The sequence below is a fragment of the Pristis pectinata genome, chromosome 3, assembly GCF_009764475.1.
Source record: "Pristis pectinata isolate sPriPec2 chromosome 3, sPriPec2.1.pri, whole genome shotgun sequence".
NCBI lineage: Eukaryota > Metazoa > Chordata > Chondrichthyes > Rhinopristiformes > Pristidae > Pristis > Pristis pectinata.
In genome coordinates, this window is record NC_067407.1 from 137,756,732 (window position 1) to 137,780,250 (window position 23,519).

At 46.8% G+C, this 23,519-nt stretch overlaps 1 protein-coding gene across 1 annotated transcript in view; it reads left to right on the forward strand.

The window, feature by feature from the left end:
- Nucleotides 1-12,243: 12,243 nt before the first annotated feature.
- Nucleotides 12,244-23,519, forward strand: part of vta1 (vesicle (multivesicular body) trafficking 1) — a 213,190-nt gene continuing 201,914 nt past the window's right edge. Inside the window, 1 exon segment of the mRNA XM_052012390.1 lies at nt 12,244-12,422. Coding sequence (XP_051868350.1) covers nt 12,305-12,422 — 118 coding nt within the window. The 5' untranslated portion in view covers nt 12,244-12,304.

Below are 23,519 nucleotides of genomic sequence, written 5' to 3' on the forward strand. Positions count from 1 at the left end.
GAGGCCATTCTGCCCATTAACTCGATGCCAGTTCTGAGTATTCCTATTCCCCCAGTTATGCTCCCTCACATCCCCATCATCTCCCCCCTGATTTCCCTGCCAGCCACCTGCAAGAGGGGCAATTCACAGTGGTCAATCAAGATAAGATGAAACTTTGAAGGCTTCTGATTTACATATTCTGGCTTTTATTTCTCTTATAGCCAGGAGAGCTGTGTTGTATAAATGGAAGGAAGTTATTCTGCCTACTCATGCTCAATGGTTACGGGATGTTATGTCATACTTGAATCTAGAGAAGATTCGCTGTTCAGTTTTTGAATCTAACCTAGACTTTCAAACCCTGTGGGGACCTTTTTTGAATTATTTTCAAAATCTCTGATTTGGGGACTAAAACGCAGATATTGGCTGACACGGTTATGTTTTTAAAGGTTTTTCTTTGTTTTTTTTCCATCTAACAGCTTCGGGTTTTAGTAGTGGGGGTAGATTTTTTTATAATAAAATATTTCAATTTTTTTTCCCTTATTAACTAACTTCTATATGTGATTATTAAATTGGAGTATTGTAACCTAAGTACGATTTAATACAATGTATTCAGTAGTATTTTTATTCTCTTTCTTGATGCATGTACTCTTTTTTTTCATGGATTCAATAAAAATATTGGAAGATAAGATATCTTTATTAGTCGCATATACATCGAAGCACACAGTGAAATGCATCTTTTTGCGTCAAGTGTTCTAGGGGCAGCCCGCAAGTGTCGCCACGCTTCCGGCGCCAACATAGCACGCCCACAACTTCCTAACCGGTACGTCTTTGGAATGTGGGAGGCAACCGGAGCACCCGGAGGAAACCCACGCAGACACGAGGAGAATGTAGAAACTCCTTACAGACAGCAGCGGGAATTGAACCCGGGTCACTGGCGCTGTAATAGCGTTACGCTAGCCGCTACACTACCGTGCCTGCCCTCCCAATCTGCATAATTTAGGGATGTGGGATGAAGCCAGAGAATGCTCACACACATTTACAGGGAGAACATGCAAGCGCCACACACACCGAGGTCAGGATTGAACCTGGGTCACTGAGGCTGTGAGGCAGTAGCACTACCTGCTGCACCACCCCGCCGCCCTTTTGTGCCCACACCATTCTCCACAATGTTCTTCCCTCAGAGGCAGACGCTAAGAGCAAAGAACGGCTAAAATCCCATCTTATTGATTGTGAGTGAATGACTAATAGTAGCGACACAGGTTAACAAGGCAGTAGAAATGTAAACCAAGCATAGAGGAATGGTATGAGAAAATCAGAGAGAATATGTATCGATCCTTCTATAGATCAGAGGTGGAGTGTTATGCAGAGCTCTGGCCAAATTAAAAAAGGAAATGAAGTGCAAACACAGTTTACAAGGAATTTTAGTAATAGGATTAAAAGTTTACTGAGAGCAGGGAACATTGAACAAGCTGGGGCTCTTTTCTCTGGACAGAAAGAGTCTATGGGGGGGGGGGGGTCTGAGGTAGAACTTTCAAGTTAGGAAGATGTTTGAAAGTGTAAATGGAAAGATCAGAAAGAGAGAGAGAGAGAAAAAAACAGGCCCTTCTGCCCATCGAGTCCACACCAACCGTCAGAATCACAGAACATAGAACGTTATACTGGCACGGTATAACAGCGCCAGCGATCCGGGTTCAATTCCCGCCGCTGTCCGTAAGGAGTTTCTATGTTCTCCCCGTGTCTGCGTGGGTTTCCTCCCACATTCCAAAGACGTATGGGTTAGGAAGTTGCGGGCATGCTATGTTGGCGCCGGAAGCGTGGCGAAACTTGCGGGCTGCCCCAGAACACTCAGCACAAAAGATGTATTGCACTGTGTTTTGATGTACGTGTGACTAATAAAGATATCTTAATATTAATCTTAATCTTTGAACAGTACAGCACAGGACAGGCCCTTCGGCCCACAATGTTGTGCCTACATAGCTATTCCCTCCTACCTGCAGAATGCCCATTTCCCTCCATTTTCCTCTCATTCATGTGCCCATCCAAGCCCCTCTTATTTATTATCACATAAGATGTGGTTTGTTGTTTTGCAGCAGCAGTACAATGCAAAGTCATAAAAATCTGTAAATTATAAAAGTAAATAAATAATGTGAGAAAAAAGGAATAACGGGGTAGTGTTCATGGGTTCATGGACCGTTCAGAAATCTGATGGCAGAGGGGAAGAAGCTGTTCCTGAATCGTTGAGTGTGGGTCTTCAGGCTCCTGTACCTCCTCCCCGATGGTAGTAATGAGAAGAAGGCATGTCCCAGGTGGTGAGGGTCCTTAGTGATGGATGCCGCCTTCCTGAGGCACCGCCTCTTGAAGATGTCTTCGATGGCGGGGAGGGTTGTGCCCATGATGGAGCTGACTCAACCACCCATTTACACCAAACCCGTTTTATCCTTCCCACACTCCCATCAATTCCCCCCACGTTCTACCACTTACCTACACACCAAGGGCAATTTACAGTGGCCAATTAACCAATCAATCTGCATGTCTTTTGGATGTGGGAGGAAACCAGAGCACCTGGAAGAAACCCATGCAGACACGGGGAGAACGTGCAAACTCCACACGGACAGCACCCGAGGTCAAGATTGAACCTGAGCCTCAGGCACCGCAAGGAATAAGAGAGGTACCAATAAATCCATTAAGGAATTAAGAAGAAGGTTTTATAACTAGTTAATATCCTAACAGAAGGAGGAGTCTGAACTTGTTTTTAATTAGAGATACAGCACGGAAACAGGATCTTCAGCCCAAGTGGTCCATGCCGACCAAGATTCCCATCTAAGCTAGTCCCATTTGCCCGTGTTTGGCCCATATCCCTCTGAACCTTTTCTGTCCATCGACCTGTCCAAGTACTTTTTAATTGTGCATTTTGCATTAGTGAAAACTTGTGTTTTGCACTAATGTCTCATTTTGCACAGTCTCCTTCACTGTCTTGTCTAACTTATGTAAAAGTTATGTTCTGTGTGTATCTGTACCTACGTGCCTGTGATGCTGCTGCAAGCAAGCTTTTCATTGTACCTGCACCTCACCATACTTGTGCACATGACAATAAACTCGGATTGAATTTTATCCTTTCGGCAGTTTTATTTATTGTTTGCCAGCTGATGAATCAGCACATGCCTGCCAACCAAAACCCCAACAAAAGACCAAAATGGAGCAAAGAATAAGCTGCTGGAGGAACCCAGGGGGTCAGGCAGCATCTGTGGAGGCAAAGGGTTAGTCGGTGTTTCAAGTCAAAACACTGGATCAGGACTTGTTCCTTCACTCCAGATTGGAGCACTTGCAATCTGTTGTGTCTCCAAAAAACAAAATACCCTCTGCTGAAGATCAGGGAGATAACCCCCAATGCACAATGAACTCCATTGTCTTGCAGGAGAATGATAAATTCGACATTATTCCACCTAGGGGAACATTGTTAAAATGGACTCTTGACCTCACAATCTACCTTGTTATGACCTTGCACCTTATTGTCTGCCTGCACTGCACTTTCTCTGTAACTGTAACATGTTATTCTGCATTCTGTTATTGTTTTCCCTTGCACCACCTCAATGCACTGTTGTAGCGAATTGATCTGTATGGACGGTATGCAAGACAAGTTTTTCACTGTATCTCGGTACATGCGAACGGTCGTGTAGCGGTTGGCATAATGCTATTACAGCGCCAGCGACTGGGTTCAATTGCGGCCGCTGTCTGCAAGGAATTTGTACATTCTGTGTGCGGTTCCCCCAGGTGCTCCGGTTTCCTCCCACATTCCAAAGACGTACGGGTTAGGAAGTTGTGGACGTGCTACGTTGGCGCCGGAAGAGTGGCAACACTTGCGGGCTGCCCCCCAGCACATTCTCGGTAACGCAAAAAGACACATTTCACTGTGTGTTTCAATGTACATGTGACTGATAAATAAACATCTTATAATAAAACAATTTACAGTTGACAGCAATAAATCTGAATGTGAAACTTGGCCCCCAGAGGGAGCCGTTAAGGCAATTATTTTGCAAATGTGTAGGTTGAGATTGTAAAAAGTGGGAGAAGGGTTGTATGAACATAGCCATCAGATAGAGCAGGTGTGCCTAGTGGTCTGTTTCTCTGCTTTACATTCCAATTGGTAAATTGGTTTATTATTGTCACATGACTGAGGTACAGTGAAAAACTTTGTTCTGCATGCCATTCAGACAGATCATTTCATCACATCAGTATATTGAGGTAGTAGAAGGGAAAAACAATAACGGAATATAGTGTTACAGTTACAGAGAAAGTGCAGTGCAGGCAGACAATAAGGTGCAAGGCTATGACGAAGCAGATTGTGAGGTTAAGAGTCCATCTTATCGTACAAGAGGTCCGTTCAATAGTCATAACAGTGGGATAGAAGCTGTCCTTGACCGTGGTGGTACGTGCTTCCAGGCTTTTGTTTCCTTTGCCCGATGGGAGGGGGGAGAAGGGAGTGATTTAACTAATAAAGACCAGAAGGAGTTGGGCAGGTATGAAAATTGTCACTTGCAAGTGGTTGAAGGAAGACAGATGTTCAGCTGTTCCTTGGAAAACCTTTGTGATTGCTTCTGAGCAAACGGCAAAGAAATTTGCAAAAAAAAAATTCAAAGCCGGCTATGTTTGATGAACATCTGCTTCCTGATTAAACATTGTAGGACATTTAGAAGGAGTTTGGTTGCTCATTCAACCACGACTGTTGATTAAAAACAGAAAGGCTTGCAAATCCAGAGCTTCTTTCAAAGCATTTCATGCTTAATTTGTCAGAACTGTAAGCAATGTTGGAGGAATCGAGAAGAATAATCTCCGTATGGTCTGCAAACAGCAATGTGAAGATGTCCCAATAATTTGGCTCAGTGATGTTGAGGATTAATATTTAGCCAAGGGCACTGCGAAGAACTTCCCTGCTGTTTATTGGAAAAGTGAAGTGGGATGTCTTAGATCAATTTAAGGGCAAACCAGACCTCAGACTAACATCTTAGGCAAAAGACAGCACTTCCAACAATGCAGCACTCCCTCAGCACTGGGATTTTTATGCTCGAGTCTCTGCAATGGGCAAGATGCTAATGATTAATTGAGTGACCGTTATCACGAAAGCAATAGTGGTGTCAAAATCCTCAGACCCATTGTCACAGAGTATAGAAACGGGACATTTGGCTCACACTAACCATCAAGCACCCACTTACACTAATCCTACACTTCTAGAACATAGAACAGCAAAGGAACAGGCCCTTTGGCCCACAATGTCTGTGCTGACCATGATGCCAATTTAAACTGCACATCTGCCTGCACATGATCCATGTCCATCCATCCCCTGCATGTTCATAAGACCATAAGACCATAAGACAAAGGAAAAGAAGTCGGCCATTCGGCCCATCGGGTCTGCTCCGCCATTCTATCATGAGCTGATCCATTCTCCGATTTAGCTCCACTCCCCCACCTTCTCACCATAACCATTGATGCCCTGGCTACTCAGATACCTATCAATCTCTGCCTTACATACACCCAATGACTTTGCCTCCATATGTGTTTGTCTAAATGCCTCATAAACACCATTATCATTTCTGCTTTCACCATGCCATCCATACAAATCATTTCATCACATCAGTGCATTGAGGTAGTACAAGGGAAAACAATAACAGAATGCAGAATAAAGTGTTACAGTTACAGAGAAAGTGCAGTGCAGGTAGACAATAAGGTGCAAGGTCGTGACGAGGTAGACTGTGATAGCAAGGGTCCACCTTACTGTACTAGGAGACCGTACAATAGAGGACTGTTCAGTTCATAATGAGGAATGTGATTGTCAAAGTTAGCTGGTGCTTAAATATCCCAATGTTGCAATAAAATGAAAATGTTGTACAGCAATCAGTGATGATGAATGAGTTGTATTTGCCTGTGGCCAATAACAGAAGGAAAATATAAACTGACATTAAACTTTTATGTGCAGTGGGACTCTTACACAATGTATAAAATGATTATGGAAAATACGCAGGTAGCAATAACTTATCCAGATTCACCTTTCTATTCCTGCACACTCCTTTGCATCCATAAGAACTAGAGGGCATAGGTCTAAGGTGAGAGGGGAAGGATTTAAAAGGGACTTGAGGGGAAAGTTTTTCACGCAGAGGGTGGTGGGTACATGGAACGAGCTTCCAGAGGAGGTGGTTGAGGCAGGTACAATCACAATGTTCAGAAGACATTTGGACAGGTACATGGATAGGAAAGGTTTGGAGGAATATGGGCCAAATGCGGGCAAATGGGAGTAGCTTGGATGGGCATCTTGGTCGGCGTGGATGAGTTGGGCTGAAGGGCCTGTTTCCGTGCTGTATTGGCATTGGTTTATTATTGTCACTTGTACTGAGGTACAATGAAAAATTTGTCTTGCATTCCGATTATACACATCAATTCATTACACAGTGCAGTTACATTGGGTTCATGCAGAGTGCATTGAGATAGTACACAGTGCATTGATGTAGTACAGGTAAAAACAATAACAGTACAGAGTACAGTGTCACAGCTACAGAGAAAGTACAGTGCAGGTAGACAATAAGGTGCAAGGTCACAACAAGGTAGATCGTGAGGTCAGAGACCATCTCATCATATGACACTAAGACTCTAAATAAAGGCATCATCTGATTAGAATGCCAGGGATATTAACTGGATTGGATAGAGTGGGTGGGGAAAAATTACTTCTGATAAACGTTGGGAAAAATCAAGAGTAAGGTATAATCTTCGAGCCATTGTGGGATTGAATCCGGCAACAGTAGTTTCAGCGACAATGTGTCACTCTCTCTTTCTCCAGGAGGGTGAAGATGCTGGGAGTAATTGGAACTTTCATCGGTAGCTGTTTGTTGATATTGGAGGACGTGGATCAAGTTCATTTAAATGAATTTATGAGGAGAGACTAAGGGAGCCAGGGCTTTACTCTTTGGAGAGAAGGAGGATGAGAGGAGACATGATAGAGGTGTACAAAATATTAAGAGGAATAGATAGAGTGGACAGCCAGCACATCGTTCCCAGGGCACCAATGCTCAATACAAGAAGGCATGGCTTTAAAGTAATGGGTGGGAAGTTCAAGGGAGATATCAGAGGGAAGCTTTTTACCCAGAGAGTGGTTGGTGCATGAAGTGCGCTGCCTGGGGTAGTGGTGGAGGCGGGTACATTGGTCAAATTCAAGAGATTGTTAGATAAGCATATGGAGGCATTTAAAATAGAGGGATATGTGGGAGGAAGGGGTTAGATAGTCTTAGGCATGGTTTAAAGGTCGGCACAACATGGTGGGCCGAAGGGCCTGTATTGTGCTGTATTGTTCTATGGTTCTATGGTTCTAAATTGAGGAGCGCATGACCTGACTGTGTGGGTAGCGGACCCTAGGGGCTGATAGCTCTCCCATGAGTCACTTTGAAGAGTTGAGACCTATGCTATCTACAGTAAGCACCTCAAGCTAAGAGCACCTTCACCTGAACTCTGCATAATTTTATTTACCTCATTCACTACTCTGTCCCAAGGAAAAGAACCCTTGTAGTTGTAGATGCTGGAACCTGGAGCAACACACTTGATTGCTCGATGGAGGAACTCAGCAGGTCGAGCAGCATCAGTGGGGGGAAATGGACCATCAATGTTTTGGGATTGAGACCCTTCATCAGGACTGGAAAAGAAGAGGGGAGATAGTCAGTAATAAAGAGGAGGTGGGAGGTGGGTTGGAGCAAGAACTGGTGGGTAATAGGTGGATCCAGATGAGGGGCGGGGGGGGGGTTACAGGCGGGTGAGGGAGGGGGGAGAGTGGGAATGATGTCAGAAGCTGGGAGCTGATAGGTGGAAGCGAAAGGGCTGAAGAAGCTGGACTCTGATCGGAGAGAGTGGACCATGAAATAAAGGGAAGGAGGTGGGGAGGGGAACCGGTGGGAGGAGTATGTGGGTGATGGACAGATGGACAGGGTGGGGGAGGGGAAAGAGATGGGGTGATGGGGGCCAGTTGGGATAAGGGGAAAAAAAGGGGAAGGGCCAGATGACAGTGGTTAACAGAAGTTAGAGAAATCGACGTTCATGCCATCAGGTTGGAGGTGACCAAGGCGGAATATGAGGTGCTGTTCTTCACACAGTTAGTTGTATGATCAGTTGTGACCATAACTGTCCAGTTCTGGCACAATCTCCCCCGCACCTCACCTGTGCTGTCGTGTCCTTCCTGTGGTGTGCTGGCCAGAATTGGACTCAGTACCTTTGGTACCCAGTTCAATGCTGGGAACATCTCTCTACTCTTATATTCCATACCTTGGATGATTAGGTCAACTAAGATAAGATAAGATAAGATAAGATAAGATAAGATAAGATAAGATAAGATATCTTTGTTAGTCACATATACATTGAAACACACAGTGAAATACATCTTTTGCGTCAAATGTTCTGGGGGCAGCCCGCAAGTGTCGCCACGCTTCCGGCGCCAACATAGCACGCCCACAACTTCCTAACCCGTACGTCTTTGGAATGTGGGAGGAAACCGGAGCACCCGGAGGAAACCCACGCAGACACGGGGAGAACGTACAAACTCCTCACAGACAGCAGCAGGAATTGAACCCGGGTCGCTGGCGCTGTAATAGCGTTACACAAACATCTTGTCCACTTGGGTTATCGTTAGTGGATAGGAATACAGAATGAGGTTACAAAGAGATAAACTATGATCTTATTAAATCGTGGAGCAGGCTCGAGAGGTGAGTGGTCCACTCCTGCTTCTAATTTGTATGTTTATACGTTCATGCGAGTGTCAGGTATCAGTAGACGTGCAATCTAAGATTGCTCAATGTCTCTTATATTTGTTCCATTTGTTGTCACAGTCATGGAGCAATCCAGCACGGATACAGGCCCTTCGGCCCATCCAGTCCATGCTGACCACGGTGCCCACCCAGCTAGTCCCAATTTCCTGTGTTCGGCCCATATCCCTCCAAGCCCCACCCCTCCAAGTGCTTCTTCAATGATACTATTGTACCTGCCTCACCCACTTCCTCTGGCAGCTCGTTCCATATACTCACCACCCTCTGTGTGAAAAAGTTGCCCCTTTTAGATCTTTCCCCTCTCACCCTAAACCTGTTTCCCCTAGTTTTGCACTCCCCTACCCTGGAGAAAAGACTGTTACTGTACACCTTATGCCTCTCAAAATTTTAACTTCTATAAGGTCGCCCCTCATTCTCCTACGTTCCAAGGAATAAAGACCTAGCCTGGCCAACCACTCCTTATAATTCAGGCCCTCAGACAACTATCGTGTCTGCCTTGTGTTCAATGCATTAGCTTACGCTTCTCTGGACTGAATCTATTTACCCATTCTTATTCCATCCAACCAGTCCATTGATGTGACCAGACCTTGACATTTAGTTTTGGTTGCCCCATTATAGGAAGGATCTGGAGGCTATAGAGTTCAGAAGAGGATGCTGCCTGGATTAGAGGGCATATGCTTGGACAAACTTCTGTTGTTTTCTCTGGAATGGCGGAGGCTGAGGGGAGACCTGATAGAGGTTTATAAGGTTATGAGAGACATAGAGTAGACAGCCAGTATCTTTTTCCCAGGGACGAAATATCTAATACCAGAGGGCATGCATTTAAGGTGAGAGGGGGTAAGTTCAAAGGACATGTGCGGGGGCAAGTTTTTTTTACACAGGGTGGTGGGTTACAGGAATCCGCTGCCAGGGGTGGTGGTGGAGGCGTACAATAGAGGTGTTTAAGAGGCTCTTAGATAGGCACATGAAGGTGCAGAGAATGGAGGGATAATGGACCTTGTGTCAGCAGAAGGGATGAGTTAGGCACTCAATTACTAGTTTAATTAGTTCAGCACAACACCTTGGGCCAAAGGGCCTCTTCCTGTTCCACCCCTTCCTGCAGGATAAAGTGTTGCCAACCACATGGACAATTCGGGCATCATCCACAAAGTGTTTAATCAAACCGTTTGCAGTTGCCCAAGTCAGTGTTACCACTGTAAGGAAAGAAAATTCCACCGCATGGATTGGCCTCCCTACTTGCTTATATTTGCATCATATTACACATTGAACAGCATTTACTTCCAACTTGCCTGTTCCCCACTGTGTCTCTTGAAGATGTCCTCGATGGTGGGGACGGTTGTGCCATGAGATGGAGCTGGATGAGTCTACAACCCTCTGCAACCTCTTGCGATCCTGTGCATTGGAGCCTCCGTACCAGGCAGTGATGCAACCAGTCAGAATGCTCTCCACCGTACATCTGTAGAAATTGGCATCGTGGTCCGCACAGACATTGTGGGCCGAAGGGCCTGTTCCCGTGCTGTGCTCTTCTGTATCAGTCTCAGATTTTAATGATTCTGATTAGTTTTGAATGATGCTGGCTTGCAACATTTTTACAGATTTGGCTTGAACCTCAAATATTTCAATGTAGACCACAAGGGCATTAAAACAAATGAGAGACAATTACTATTATAAAAAAGATATAAAAGCAGAAACTTCTGTAAACATCTTAAAGGATCTATCCTGGGCCCAACACATTGATGCAATCATGAAGAAGGCACGCCAGCGGTTCTACTTCATTAGGAGCTTGAGGAGATTTGGTATATCACCAAAGACTACGGTTGAGAGCATTCTGACTGGTTGCATTACACTCAACAATTTAGGAATAGCTTCTTCCCCTCCGCCATCAGATTTCTGAACAGTCCATGAACACTACCTCGTTACTCCTTTTATTTATTATTTATTTTGGAATTTATAGTAAATTTATATCTTTGCCCTGTACTGCTGCCACAAAACAAGAAACTTCACGTCAAATAAATCAGTGATAATGAACCTGATTCTGATTCTCTAAACTGCACATGGTCCATATCCCTCCGCCCCCTGCATATTCATGTGCCTGTGAAAAAGATGGGAACCAACTGCTGCCAAGTTCTGATGCAGGGTTTCAACCCAAAATGTTGCCTTCACAGATGCTGCTTGACCCGCTGACTTCCTCCGGCAGTTTGTTTAAAGAAGTCTTTTCATTTCTTTGAGAACAGACTAAAGTAGCTTTGGGCAGTTTCTGAACTGCACATGGTTTTATTGTCTCTTCAAAGGACTGAGACAGAAACTACTTTGTGTTCATCAGAATGGAGCATTGTACTGGGCCCCGCATCTGCAGGCACTTGTGTCTCCATTGTACTTGTAGTTCAGGCTTTATGCTTCAGAGGTTAACAGCTTACAGTTTCTTTCCTGATCCCAGCACATCACAAAATGTTGTCTTCAGATGTAGCTACCGTGGTGCGGCAGTGAATCTGTGTACAGCAAGCTCCTATAAACAGCAGTACCTGGACCTAAAAGTGGTCCTGTCTGTCAACTGCATCTCCTTTGTGACCCTCCTTTGTTGCCAGGATGTTGCCTGGACTTGGGGAACTGGGTTACAAGGAGAGGTTGCGTAGACGAGGGCTTATTCCCTGGAGCGTAGGAGATTGAGGGGTGACCTGATAGAGGTGTATAAGATCATGAGGGGCATAGACAGGGTGAAAGCACACAGTCTTTTTCCCAAGGAGGGGTTGCTAAAAACAAGAGGGCATAGATTTTAGATCAGAGGAGAGAGATTTAAAAGGGACAACAGGGGCAGGTTCTTCACACAAAGGGTGGTGCATATTTGGAATGAGCTGCCAGAAATAGTGGTTGAGGAGGGCACATTAGCAACATTTAAAAGCCATCTAGATAAGTACATGGATAGGAGAGGTTTAGAGGGCTAGGGGCCAAACGTGGTCAGATGGGACTAGCTCGCTGGGCAACACAGTTGGCACGGATGAGTTGGGCCGAAGGGCTTGTTTCCATGAATTTTGAATATTCTAGTTTGCAGGGAAGGACTAAAGTCTAGAGTCCTTCTGCTACTGGACATTTTGGGGCAGGGTCTGGTGTGGAAGCCCCTCAGACAACGAAAGGATGTGTCACACGATAGGGAGGGAGCTACATGATCAGCAATGGTGCCTATGTTTAAAAATAATGACATCCTTCCCACAGCTGGGTGAACAGAGCTGCACACAATACTCCCAAGTAGTTGAAGGATCAGGGAATCGCGGGCTATAGGGAGCTTGGTGCAGAAGAGGCCTGGGGCAGATCAGCCAGGATCAGATTGAATGGTGGGGGTTGGGTTTGAGGGGCCGAGTGGTCTCCTCCTGCTCCTGCCCTCCCGCCTGAAGGCGGCGCTGCGGTCACCTCCCGGCCGCGGCCGCACTGACGCAGCGACCACCTCCCGGCCTGGGGGCGGCGCTGCGCTCGGAGGTCCACCCGCCCGGCTCCCGGAAGTGGTTGCTGGGCTGCTCAGAGGCCCTGGTAACGGAGCGATGGCGTCGGAGCCGCTGCCGGCGCTGCCCGCCCTGCCGCAGCCGTTCCGGCTGATCCAGCACCACCTGCGCACCGCCCAGGAGCATGAGAAGCGCGACCCGGTGGTGGCCTATTTCTGTGAGTCCGCGGGCCGCGCCCCGCGCTGGGGGGGCAGGAGCCGCCTTCCCGCTGCCGCAACTCTCCGCCCCGAAGAGGGAGCGGCTCACCCTCCCCCCCCCCCTCCCCCCCCCCCACCGCCCACTGCCCCCCCCAACCCGCCCCCCACCCACTGCCCCCCCCAACCCGCCCCCCACCCACTGCCCCACCCCCAACCCGCCCCCCACCCACTGCCCCACCCCCCAACCCTCCCCCCCCACCGCCCACCCACTGCCCCCACCCCCACCACCCCACCCACCACCCACTGCCCCCACCCCCAACCCGCCCCACCCCCACCCACCACCCACTGCCCCCACCCCCAACCCGCCCCACCCACCACCCACTGCCCCCACCCCCAACCCGCCCCACCCCCACCCACCACCCACTGCCCCCACCCCCAACCCGCCCCACCCACCACCCACTGCCCCCACCCCCAACCCGCCCCACCCCCACCCACCACCCACTGCCCCCACCCCCAACCCGCCCCACCCCCACCCACTGCCCCCACCTCCCACCCCCCCCACCCCCCCCACCTCCCACCCCCACCACCCACTGCCCCACCCTCCAACCCGCCCCACCCACTGCCCCCACCCCCAACCCGCCCCGCCCCCACCCCCCAACCCACCCCCAACCCCCAACCCACCCCCAACCCACCCCGCCCTCACCCCCCCAACCCACCCCACCCTCACCCCCTGACCCCATCGCCCAACCCACCCACCCCCACCCACTGCCCCACCCCCAACCCATCCACCCCACCCCCAACCCATCCACCCCCACTCCCCACCCACTGCCCCACCCCCACCCCAACACTGCCCCACCCCACCCCCCACAATGCCCCCCTCACCCCCTGCCCCACCCATCCCCACCCCAACGCTCTCCCACCCCCACCCGCTGCCCCACCCACCTCCCCATCACACCCCACACCAACCCCAACTTCAACCACCCTACCCACTGCCCTGCCATCACACCCCACCCCAACACCACCCACCCAACCCACTCCCCCACTTTACCCCCACCCCTTCCTCCCACCCACCCACCATCACACCCCACCCCCCACCCCATTCCAATCCACCCAACGCCCTCACACACTCCCCCCACACACTCCCCCCACCCCATCACACCCCAACCCCCACCCACTCCACCCTACCCTACCCCAACCCCTCCACACCCCACCCCCACCTACCCCAACCCCTCCACACCCCACCCCCACCTACCTCACTCCATCACTCACCCCCCACCACCCTTCCCTACCATCCTCCCTATCACCCATCCTTCCATCACCCACCCTACCCTAACCTACCCCCACCCCCCACTCCAGCAACCCACCACCACAACCCCCACCCACCACCCCTTCCACCCCACCCCCCACCCACTCCACCCCATCACCCAACCTCACCACCCTTCCCCAAACCACCCCTATCGCCCACCACCCCATCACACCACACCCCGCCCCTTCCCCCCGTCAGTGTGCGCGTGCCCAGGGGAATATTGCTGGGAGGATGCACGTGGGATGGGGTGCATGTGCCTGGAGCGGGTGCCGCAGGGGGTGGGTGTGGCTGTGGGTGCCCCTTGGGGGTGGGTCAGATGGGTGACCCCTGACGGGGTGGGTCAGATGGGCTCCCCTTGGGGGTGGGTCAGATGGGTGACTCCCAGGTTTGGGGGGTGTCAGATGGGTGCCTGTGCGTCGGTGTCATAGAGTTGGTGTGTGGGGGTGTTGTGTGCATCCATGGGGGTCGCTTGTGGTTTCATTTTAGGGAAGAGTGGTAATAATATATATTTTATACAAAGGTTTAAAGTGATTTAATTCAATCTGAAACCAATCTTTAAATGAGGGTAAGAGGTGTGAGTTGGCCATGATAGATTGGGGAATTGATATTAAAAGATGTGACGATATGCAAATAATGATTAACCTGTAAAGAATCCAATACACAGTTTAGCATGTGTGTGTTACTCAATATACAGTTTAATGTCCTTCCCTTTAAGGTGGTGACATGCTAATGGTAAAAGTGATCAAGATAGGACTAACGAGGAATTGAAGGTAGTGTCAGATAGAAGAAAAAGCCGGTAGAGTTGTTCAAGGAAGTGTCAGGATTTGGGGGGGGGGGGCGGGGGGAACATCAGGTTTTGGCAAAGGCATTGTAAGGAAAGGTAGAGTAAATATGGGAGTAATCTGGTGAGAACAACCGTGAAATGTGAAAAGGAAAAAATTAGCTAAAGTTAATATGGCCCCTGACTGCAATGGAATGAAGTGAGTAGTTTGGTGCTCAAAGCAAAAACAATGTTTGTTGTAAATGGTGAGAGATTGTGTAAGGCTAATGTTCAAAGGGTCCTTGGTGTTGTGTGCAGTTCACTAAAAACTGACAAATGGGTGCAGTAAGCAATTAGGAAGGCAAATTAAGTAGGCCTTTTGTACAAAAAGATTTGAATACATGCGTAAAGATGTCCTTTTGTAATTATAAAGGACCTCAATGAGACCACACCTGGAGCATTCAATTTTGCCCTCCTCACTTAAGAAAGAATGTCTTTGCATTAGAGGGAGTGCAGAGAAAAGTTTGCGATACTGGTTCCTGGGATGGCGGGTTTGCTGTATGAACAGAGAGTAAGTAGACTGGGCCTATATTCACCAGAGTTTAGGAGAATAAAAGGATATCTCCATGAAGCTATCTAAATCCTTACAGGGCTCAACAGGTTGGATGCCGGGAGAAAATGCAGACGTCCATGAGATAGAAAATCAGCATTGGTCTTGATAAACGGCAGAGCAGGCTTGAAAGGCCAGTTTCTTAGATTTTTGCTTTCTTAACTGAAATGGACCAATAAGAAAATGAATTGGGGAAGAAAAATAAACATTTCATTTTGGTCCTTGACCCCATGGAAGTCGTGAAGAACAGGCTTGGAGTGACTGAAGAGCTGAAAGAAATCAGTTAAGAATTGAATAAATTAATGGTCTTAAAAACGGCATTTCAAAGTATTGATGTGGCAATGGTGGATGCATTGATTGTCGTCTTCCAAATTTCCAAAGGTTGCAGGACAATTCCAATAGATTGTAAAGGAGAGGGAGAGAATGGGGAAGCGCAGATCAGTTAGTCTGAAGTCAGTCATCAGAAAAATGCTAAAATTCTTTTTTTGTGGGGTGGTATCAGGGCACTTTGATAGGGCAGTGTAATTTTTTGTCAGGAGACTGACTCGTTGTGTGCCACAGGGAATGGTGCTTGGCACCAGCTATTCTCAATCTGTATTAACGACTTGCATGAGGAATACAGACTTGGGTGGTGGTGTGGTTTGTGAGGAAGATGCAAAGGCTTCAAGGGGTTACAGACTAAATGAATGGACGAGGACGTGGACGATTGAACATAATGTGGAAACTGAGATTATCATTTTAAAATAAAAAAATAGAGAAGTGGAGTTGTCTTTGGATGTCATAGAACTATACAGCATGGAAACAAGTCCTTCAACTCACTGTGTCTGCTAACCATCAACCACCCATTTACACTAATACTTTATTAATCCCATTCTCCCTACATTCTATCAACATCTCCCACCAGATTCTACACACATTTACACACTGGGGAAACTTGCAGTGGCCAATTAACCTACTGACCTGCACATCTTTGGGATGTGGGAGGAAACCCACACAGTCACAGGGAGAATGTGGAAACTCCACAACAGACAGTGCCTGAGGTCAGGATTGAACTCTGGTGCTGTACTGCTGTTGGTGTTCAAAGGGATGATTTTGTATGTGAATCAATGAAAGCTTACTTAGAGGGACAGTAGGCACTTAGGGCTTTATTGCAAAAGGATTAGAGGAAGGGAAGAAACACTTAGTGGAATTATGTGGGGCCCAAATGAGACCGCACCTTGAATATTGTGCACAGACCTGGTCTTTCTACGTAAAGAACAATATACTTGCAATAGTTTGCTAGAACTGTTGGCGAGGGTTTAAGCTAGTTTGGCAGGGGGATGGGAACCAGAGTGATAGGTCAGAGGTTGGTGCATTTAGTGTACAAGTAAATGGAGAGTGTAGAAAGACTGAGGAAGGATAAGCAGTTGAAAGGGCAAAATTGCAGTCAGTTGGATGGGCCGAAGTGCATCTACTTTAATGCAAGAAGTATCAGGAACAAGTGTGATGAACTTAGAGCATGGGTAAATATGCGGAACTATGACGTGGTGGCCATTACAGAGACTTGGCTGTTGCAAGGGCAGGAACGGCTGCTGGATATTCCGGGGTCTAGATGTTTTGAAAGGGACAGGGACAGAGGTAAAAGAGGTGGGGAGTGGCTCTGCTGATCAGGGACAGTGTCACAGCTGTAGAAAGAGAGGATGTCCTGGAGGGATCGTCCACTGAGAAACAGGAAGGGAGCGATCACTCTATTGGGAGTATTCTACAGACCCCCCCCAATAACAGCAGAGACACTGAGGAGCAGATTGGGAGGCAGGTTTTGGAGAGGTGCAAAAATAACAGGGTTGTTATCATGGGTGATTTCAACTTCCCTAAAATTGATTGGCACCTCTTTAGTGTAAAAGGGATAGAAGGGGCAGAGTTTGTTAGGTGTCTCCAGGAAGGATTCCTGACACAGTATGTGGACAGGCCGACTAGAGGAGAGGTCGTACTGGACCTGGTACTAGGCAATGAACCTAATCAGGTTTCAGATCTCTCGGTGGGAGAGCATTTTTGAGATAGTGGCCATAATTCCTTGACCTTTACCATAGCCTAGGAGCAGACGATATGGGAAAGTATTTAACTGGGGGAGAGGGAATTATGATGCTATTAGGCAGGAACTTGGGAGTGTAAATTGGGACAGATGTTCTTGGAGAAGTGCACAGTGGAAATGTGGAGGTTGTTTAAGGAATACTTGCATGGGGTTCTGGATAGGTTTGTCCCATTGAGGCAGGGTAAGGGTGGTAAAGGAACCGTGGTTGACACAAGATGTAGGATACCTTGTCAGGAGGAAGAAAGAAGCTTACCTGAGGTTTAGAAAGCAGAATGAATATTTTGCTTCAGTATTCACCAGAGAGAGAGAGAGAGAGACCTTGACATTTGTGTGGATGGCATACAACAGGCTGATCTGTTAGGGCATGTCTACATGAGGAAAGAGGACCTTTTGAAAAAACATTAGGATAGATAAGTCACCAGGGCCAGACGGGATATATCCAAGCTTATTATGGGAAGTGAGGGAAGAGATTGCTGCACCTTTGGCGATGATCTCTGCATCCTCACTGGTCACAGGAGTAGTGCCAAATGATTGGAGGGTGGCAAATGTTCCTTTGTTTAAGAAAGGGAGTAGGGATAACCCTGGGAATTACAGACCAGTGAGTCTTACTTCAGTGGTGGGCAAATTACTGGAGAAGATTCTTAGAGACAGGATTTATGGGCATTTGGAGAAGCATAGGCTGATTAGGGACAGTCAGCATGGCTTTGTGAGGGGTAGGTCGTGTCTCACGAGCCTGATTGAATTCTTTGAGGATGTAACAAAGCACATTGATGAAGGTAGAGCAGTGGATGTGGTGTACATGGATTTCAGTAAGGTGTTTGATAAGGTTCCTCATGGAAGGCTCATTTAGAAAGTCAGGAAGCATGGGATTCAGGGTAACTTGGCTGTGTGGATTCAGAATTGGCTCACCCATAGAAGACAGAGGGTGATGGTAGATGGTGTGTATTCTGTGTGGAGGTCAGTGACTAGTAGTGTTCCGCAGGGAACTGTTCTGGGACCCCTGCTCTTTGTGATTTTTATAAATGACTTGGATGAGGATGTGGAAGGGTGGGTTAGTAAGTTTGCTGATGATACAAAGGTTGGTGGTGTTGTGGATAGTGTAGAAGGTTGCTGTAGATTACAACAGGACATTGATAGGATGCAGAACTGGGCTGAGAAGTGGCAGATGGAGTTCAACCTGGAAAAGTGTGAAGTGATACACCAGGAGATCGAATTTGAAGGCAGAATAAAAGGTTAATGGCAGGACTCTTAGCAGTGTGGAGGAACAGAGGGATCTTGGGGTCCACATCCATAGATCCCTCCAGGTTGCCACGCAGGTCGTTAGGGTTGTTAAGAAGGCGTATGGTGTGTTGGCCTTCATTAGTCGGGGTATTGAGTTCAAGAGCCGCGAGATAATGTTGCAGCTCTATAGATTAGACCACACTTGGATTATTGTGTTCAGTTCTGGTCGCCTCATTATAGGAAGGATGTGGAAGCTTCAGAGAGGGTACGGAGGAGATTTACCACGATGTTGCCTGGATTGGAGAGCATGTCTTATAGAGGATAGGTTGAGTGAGCTGGGGCTTTTCTCTTTGGAGAGAAGGAGGATGAGAAGTGACTTGATAGAGGTGTACAGATGATAAGAGGCATAGATCGAGTGGACAGTCAGAGACTTTTTCCCAGGGTGACAATGGCTAACACGAGGGGACATAATTTTAAGGTGATTGGAGGAAGGTATAAGGGGGATGTCAGGGGTAAGTTTTTTTTACACAGAGTGGTGGGTGCTTGGAACGCACTGCCAGCAGAGGTTGTGGGGGCAGATACATTAGGGACATTGATGAGACTCTTAGATAGACACGGGAATGATAGAGAAATGGAGGGCTATGTGGGAGGGAAGGGTTGACTATATCTTAGAACAGGATAAAATGTTGGCAGGACATTGTGGGCCGAAGGGCCTGTACTGTGCTGTTATGTTCTAGAAGGAGTACAATAAAACATCACCAAGTTGATTCTTGGGATTGGCAGGATGTTTGTTCTGTGACACGATATTAAACAAACAGGGAGGGCCTATTTTTTTTTGTTTTGAAAAATAACAGGTGAAGCTTATCGGACTTAACAGGGAAAACAGAGGAGTGATTCTTCTGGCTGGAGTGTTTAAAATAAAAGGTTATGGTCTCAGAATGAGGGCTAGAGCATTCAGGACTGCAGTGAGAAGAAATTTTTCTCACCCAGTGAGATGAATCTTTGAAACTTCCTCAGGTTGAGCCAGCTTGGTAACTGAGAATATTCAAGATAGACGGATAGATTTTTGGATTTATGAGGAAATCAGGGGATTGATAAATAGTTGGTGAATTTGTTTTTTGTCACATGTACAGTGAAAAACTTGTCTTGCATACTGTTCATACAGATTAGTTCATTACACAGTCCATTGAGGTAGTACAAGGGAAAACAATAACAGAATGCAGAATAAAGTGTTACAGTTACAGAGAAAGTGCAGTGCAGGCAGACAATAAGGTGCAAGGCCATAACAAGGTAGATTGAGAGGTGAAGAGTCCATTTTATTGCACTAGGGGACCGTTCAATAGTCTTATAACAGCGGGATAGAAGCTGTCCTTGAGCCTGGTGGTACGTGCTTTCAGGCTTTTGTATCTTCTGCCGATGGGGGGGCGCGGGGAGAAGAGAGAATGTCTGGGGTGGGTGGGGTCTTTGATTCTGCTGGCTGCTTTACCGAGGCAGCAAGAAGTGTTGACAGAGTCCATGGAAGTGAGGCTGGTTTCTGTGGTGTGCTGAGCTGTGTCAGCAGTTCTCTGATTTGGAGTTGTGCAGCAAAGTTATAACGCAAAGTAAGATTACCCATGCTCTTGTTAAATGTCAGAAAAGACACTGGGAGCTGAAGGGCCAACTCCTATTTCTTATGTCAGTGCCACTTTGTATTTGTTGTATTTGATGCTCTGCTTTAAACAACAGAAAGTAAATGCCTTTTGTGTTTGTCCAATTCTTAACTAATTATGTTAGGAATTGTCAACTAAGTATGTTGACTCTCACTGTTAACAGTTTGGACCTTCAGTCTCCCCATCATATCTCAAATAACATTATGTTAGTCATTGTAAGGCTGTGAATTTAATTGAGGTCGTAATAATTTTTATTAAAAGTATGGTACGTTCCATTTCCTACAAGTTGTGGGTCATCTCTTCTATGGATTCAATTTTGTTGAATAATATACTTGTTTGCTTTGGTTTAAACATCAAAGAATGCTGAAGCCTATGTTGTGATGCTTCACCAGTCACAGGCAGTGTTATAACTCTAGTTTTGTCAAGAAGACCTAATCCATTAATCCATTACAGTCGAGTTGCAAGCTAACAACTTGTGAAGTGCATTTAAAAATGTGAAATACGGATGCACTATCAGAGAAAATTCTACAGTTATCAGCAAATGTTTGGCTGATAACCAAAATAGCCCACTTTAGCCAAAGAGGTTTTAAGGAGGTTCCTAAAAGGGGAAAAAAGGGAAGTAGGGAGGTTTATACTAGGATTCATGGTGCGTAAATTGTGTTGAGATATTTTTACTTGGTTTTTGATGTATTTTTATGGTTCTGGTATGTGACTGTTGATAAAACCATGGAAAGGTGTTTTAGTTTTGCTCACAAAACATTTCATTCTTTAAAGGATCAGGTAAATGAAACAGGAGGAAGTGTCCCTCATGGTTCCAGGTTTTGGCATGCCTGAGGCATGGATGCCTTGATTCAGCCAGTATGTGGAGGTGCATAGTGACAGGTCAGGAATGTCTGATTTGATGAATGCCTTCTGCTATTACAGATGAATCAACAGAAGGTCTCTGGATATATCAGTTAGAACTAGCACCTTGTTGTTTGGCTTGGGGATTCTGAAATGTTGATAATGCTATCAACATCTGTCCCATCCTGGGCCCAACATATTGATGCAATTGTGAAGAAGGGATGCCAGCGGCTCTACTTCATTAGGGGTTGGAGGAGATTCGGTATGTCACCAAGGACTCGGGATTGCAAGAGGCTGCAGAGAGTTGTAGGCTCAGCCAGCTCCATCACGGGCACAACCCTCCCCGCCGTCGACATCTGTGCCTCAAGAAGGCGGCATCCATCATTAAGGACTCTCACCATCCGGGACACGCCCTCTTCTCGTTACCACCATCGTGGATGATTAACAGGAGCCTGAAGACCCACACTCAACGATTCAGGAACCGCTTCTTCCCCTCCGCCATCAGATTTCTGAACCGTCCATGAACACGACCTCGTTATTTTTTGTTTGCAATGTTTATTTACTTCTGTCATTTATAGTAATTTTATGTCCTGCACTGTACCGCTGCCGCAAAACAACGAATTTCATATCATATAAATCAGTGGTAATAAATCTGATTCTGCATTCGCAGTATTGGGTTATCACTTATTTACTTTGTGCCAGTACTCCATCTATAGTGTAACTTCATCTTCAATGCACGTTCTGGCCTTATTGCCAGACTTGTTGACATAATAACAAAATACATTAGACAAGCCAGGTCACTATTTTTGGGAAAGTGAGAGGTGACAGGATGCCCTGACAGGATTCTGAAACAGTGAAAAGGTTTATAGTGTGGATGATGTTTCTGCATGACAGGAAAACACAAGTAGGGGCCATAAGGTCATTAATAAATCCAACAGAGAATTCAAGAGAAATGCCTTTACCCAGAAGGCAGCCACACTGTGGAATTTGGTTTCTTGTGTTGATGAGGTGAATGGCAAACGGTGGAGAACTCCCTCGGCTGGTAACATGGGTGACACTTGACCAACAGGTGTTCCGGGTTGGGGTAGCACCCCCAAACATCGAATCAGTGTCATTTCAGGTTTAAGGTTCTTTCCCAGCATAGCAGTAGGGATGACTTCCACCTCCTGTATCCAATGCAGCGAATGCATCATGGCCAGTGTTACGAGCCAGGTTGCTACTTGGTGAGGGTCCCTTTAAGGCACTTGAACGGTAGTGTGTGTGGCTTTGACTGCTGCGAGTGGGAGCGAGAAGCTTCTATAACTGGCAACTACAGAAGTGTCTGAAAGCTGTGTTCCAAACTTGGCCACAGACAGATAGAGAGGGAGAGACGTGAGAGTTGGTAGCACTGACTGCCAGTCTCTGTATCTATGGGTGAAGCACAATCGTTGTGACTGTCACCTTACAATCCATACATGGATTTTTGGAGCAATCTGTGGAGTCCACTTTGTCGTTAACATGTACTGGGAAGCAGGTATATCTGTGGGCGGCCACATATCGAGTGCCTTCGGAGTGGCAGGTATTTCTGACTAAAAGCAACGGAGATCTTCGGCGATTGCGGCGTCGTATTGGTACCAACGTGGAACTTGTGGAATTTGTAAACTACCTCTCTCTACATTCTAACGTGGTTTTCAGAAGCCTTTGCTCATCGTTTTGTTTCATGACTTGCTGAACTGAACTAGTTTGCCATCATAAAACTTTGAGAACTGTTCCTAGACTTGGTGGTTTGGGAACTTGCCACATACACTTTGGTTTATTTTGGTCAATGACTGATATCTGATGTTATTTTTAGTTACTAACAAATAGGTTTTAATGTTGAAACCTTGCTTGTTGTGTTTCTATTGCTGCTGGTATGTAACAAAGGCCTCAGAACTGTTGGTCCCTGATGCAGGGTTTCCACCCGAAACATCGACAATTCCTTTCCTTCCAGAGATGCTGCTCAACCCGCTGAGTTCCTCCAGCAGATTGTGTGCTGTATAGCCTCAGGACCGTTGGTCTTTAGACTTTCCACTTTCTAAAAACATCTGCAAAGGATGAAAAAAAAGTCACCTTGCACCTCAGAAGCCATCCTACACAGATGCTGCCCTGTTCTGGGCTCAAGTGTACGAAAGGGGCCATCATGCACATACATTGCTGCATTCGTACTACTGCCTGCCAGGTTTCTCAATATTACCCCGTCACCAATCCCTGACAGGCTGGCAAGCAGGTGAATGAAAATAAGAGGCTAACTCCAGGCCAATGTTTCACCTTCATGTATTATGTTCGCCTTCTGCAGGAATTTTTCATATGTTTTTATTTGAATAACTGTTGTAATATGAGGAAGAGAAAAAAGAGCGGTGTGCTGTTTTCTGAAGAAGATTGGGAAGAAATGTGGAGAACAACCATTGGCATGGCCCTACTGGATGATGAGATAAGATTTCTTTATTAGTCACATGTACATCGAAACACAGTGAAATGCATCTTTTGCGTAGTGTGTTTTGGGAGCAGCCCACAAGTGTCACCACGCTTCTGGCATCAACATAGCATGCCCACAACTTCCTAACCCGTACATCTTTGAAATGTGGAAAGAAACCAGAGCACCTGGAGGAAGCCCATGCAGACACAGGGAGAACGCACAA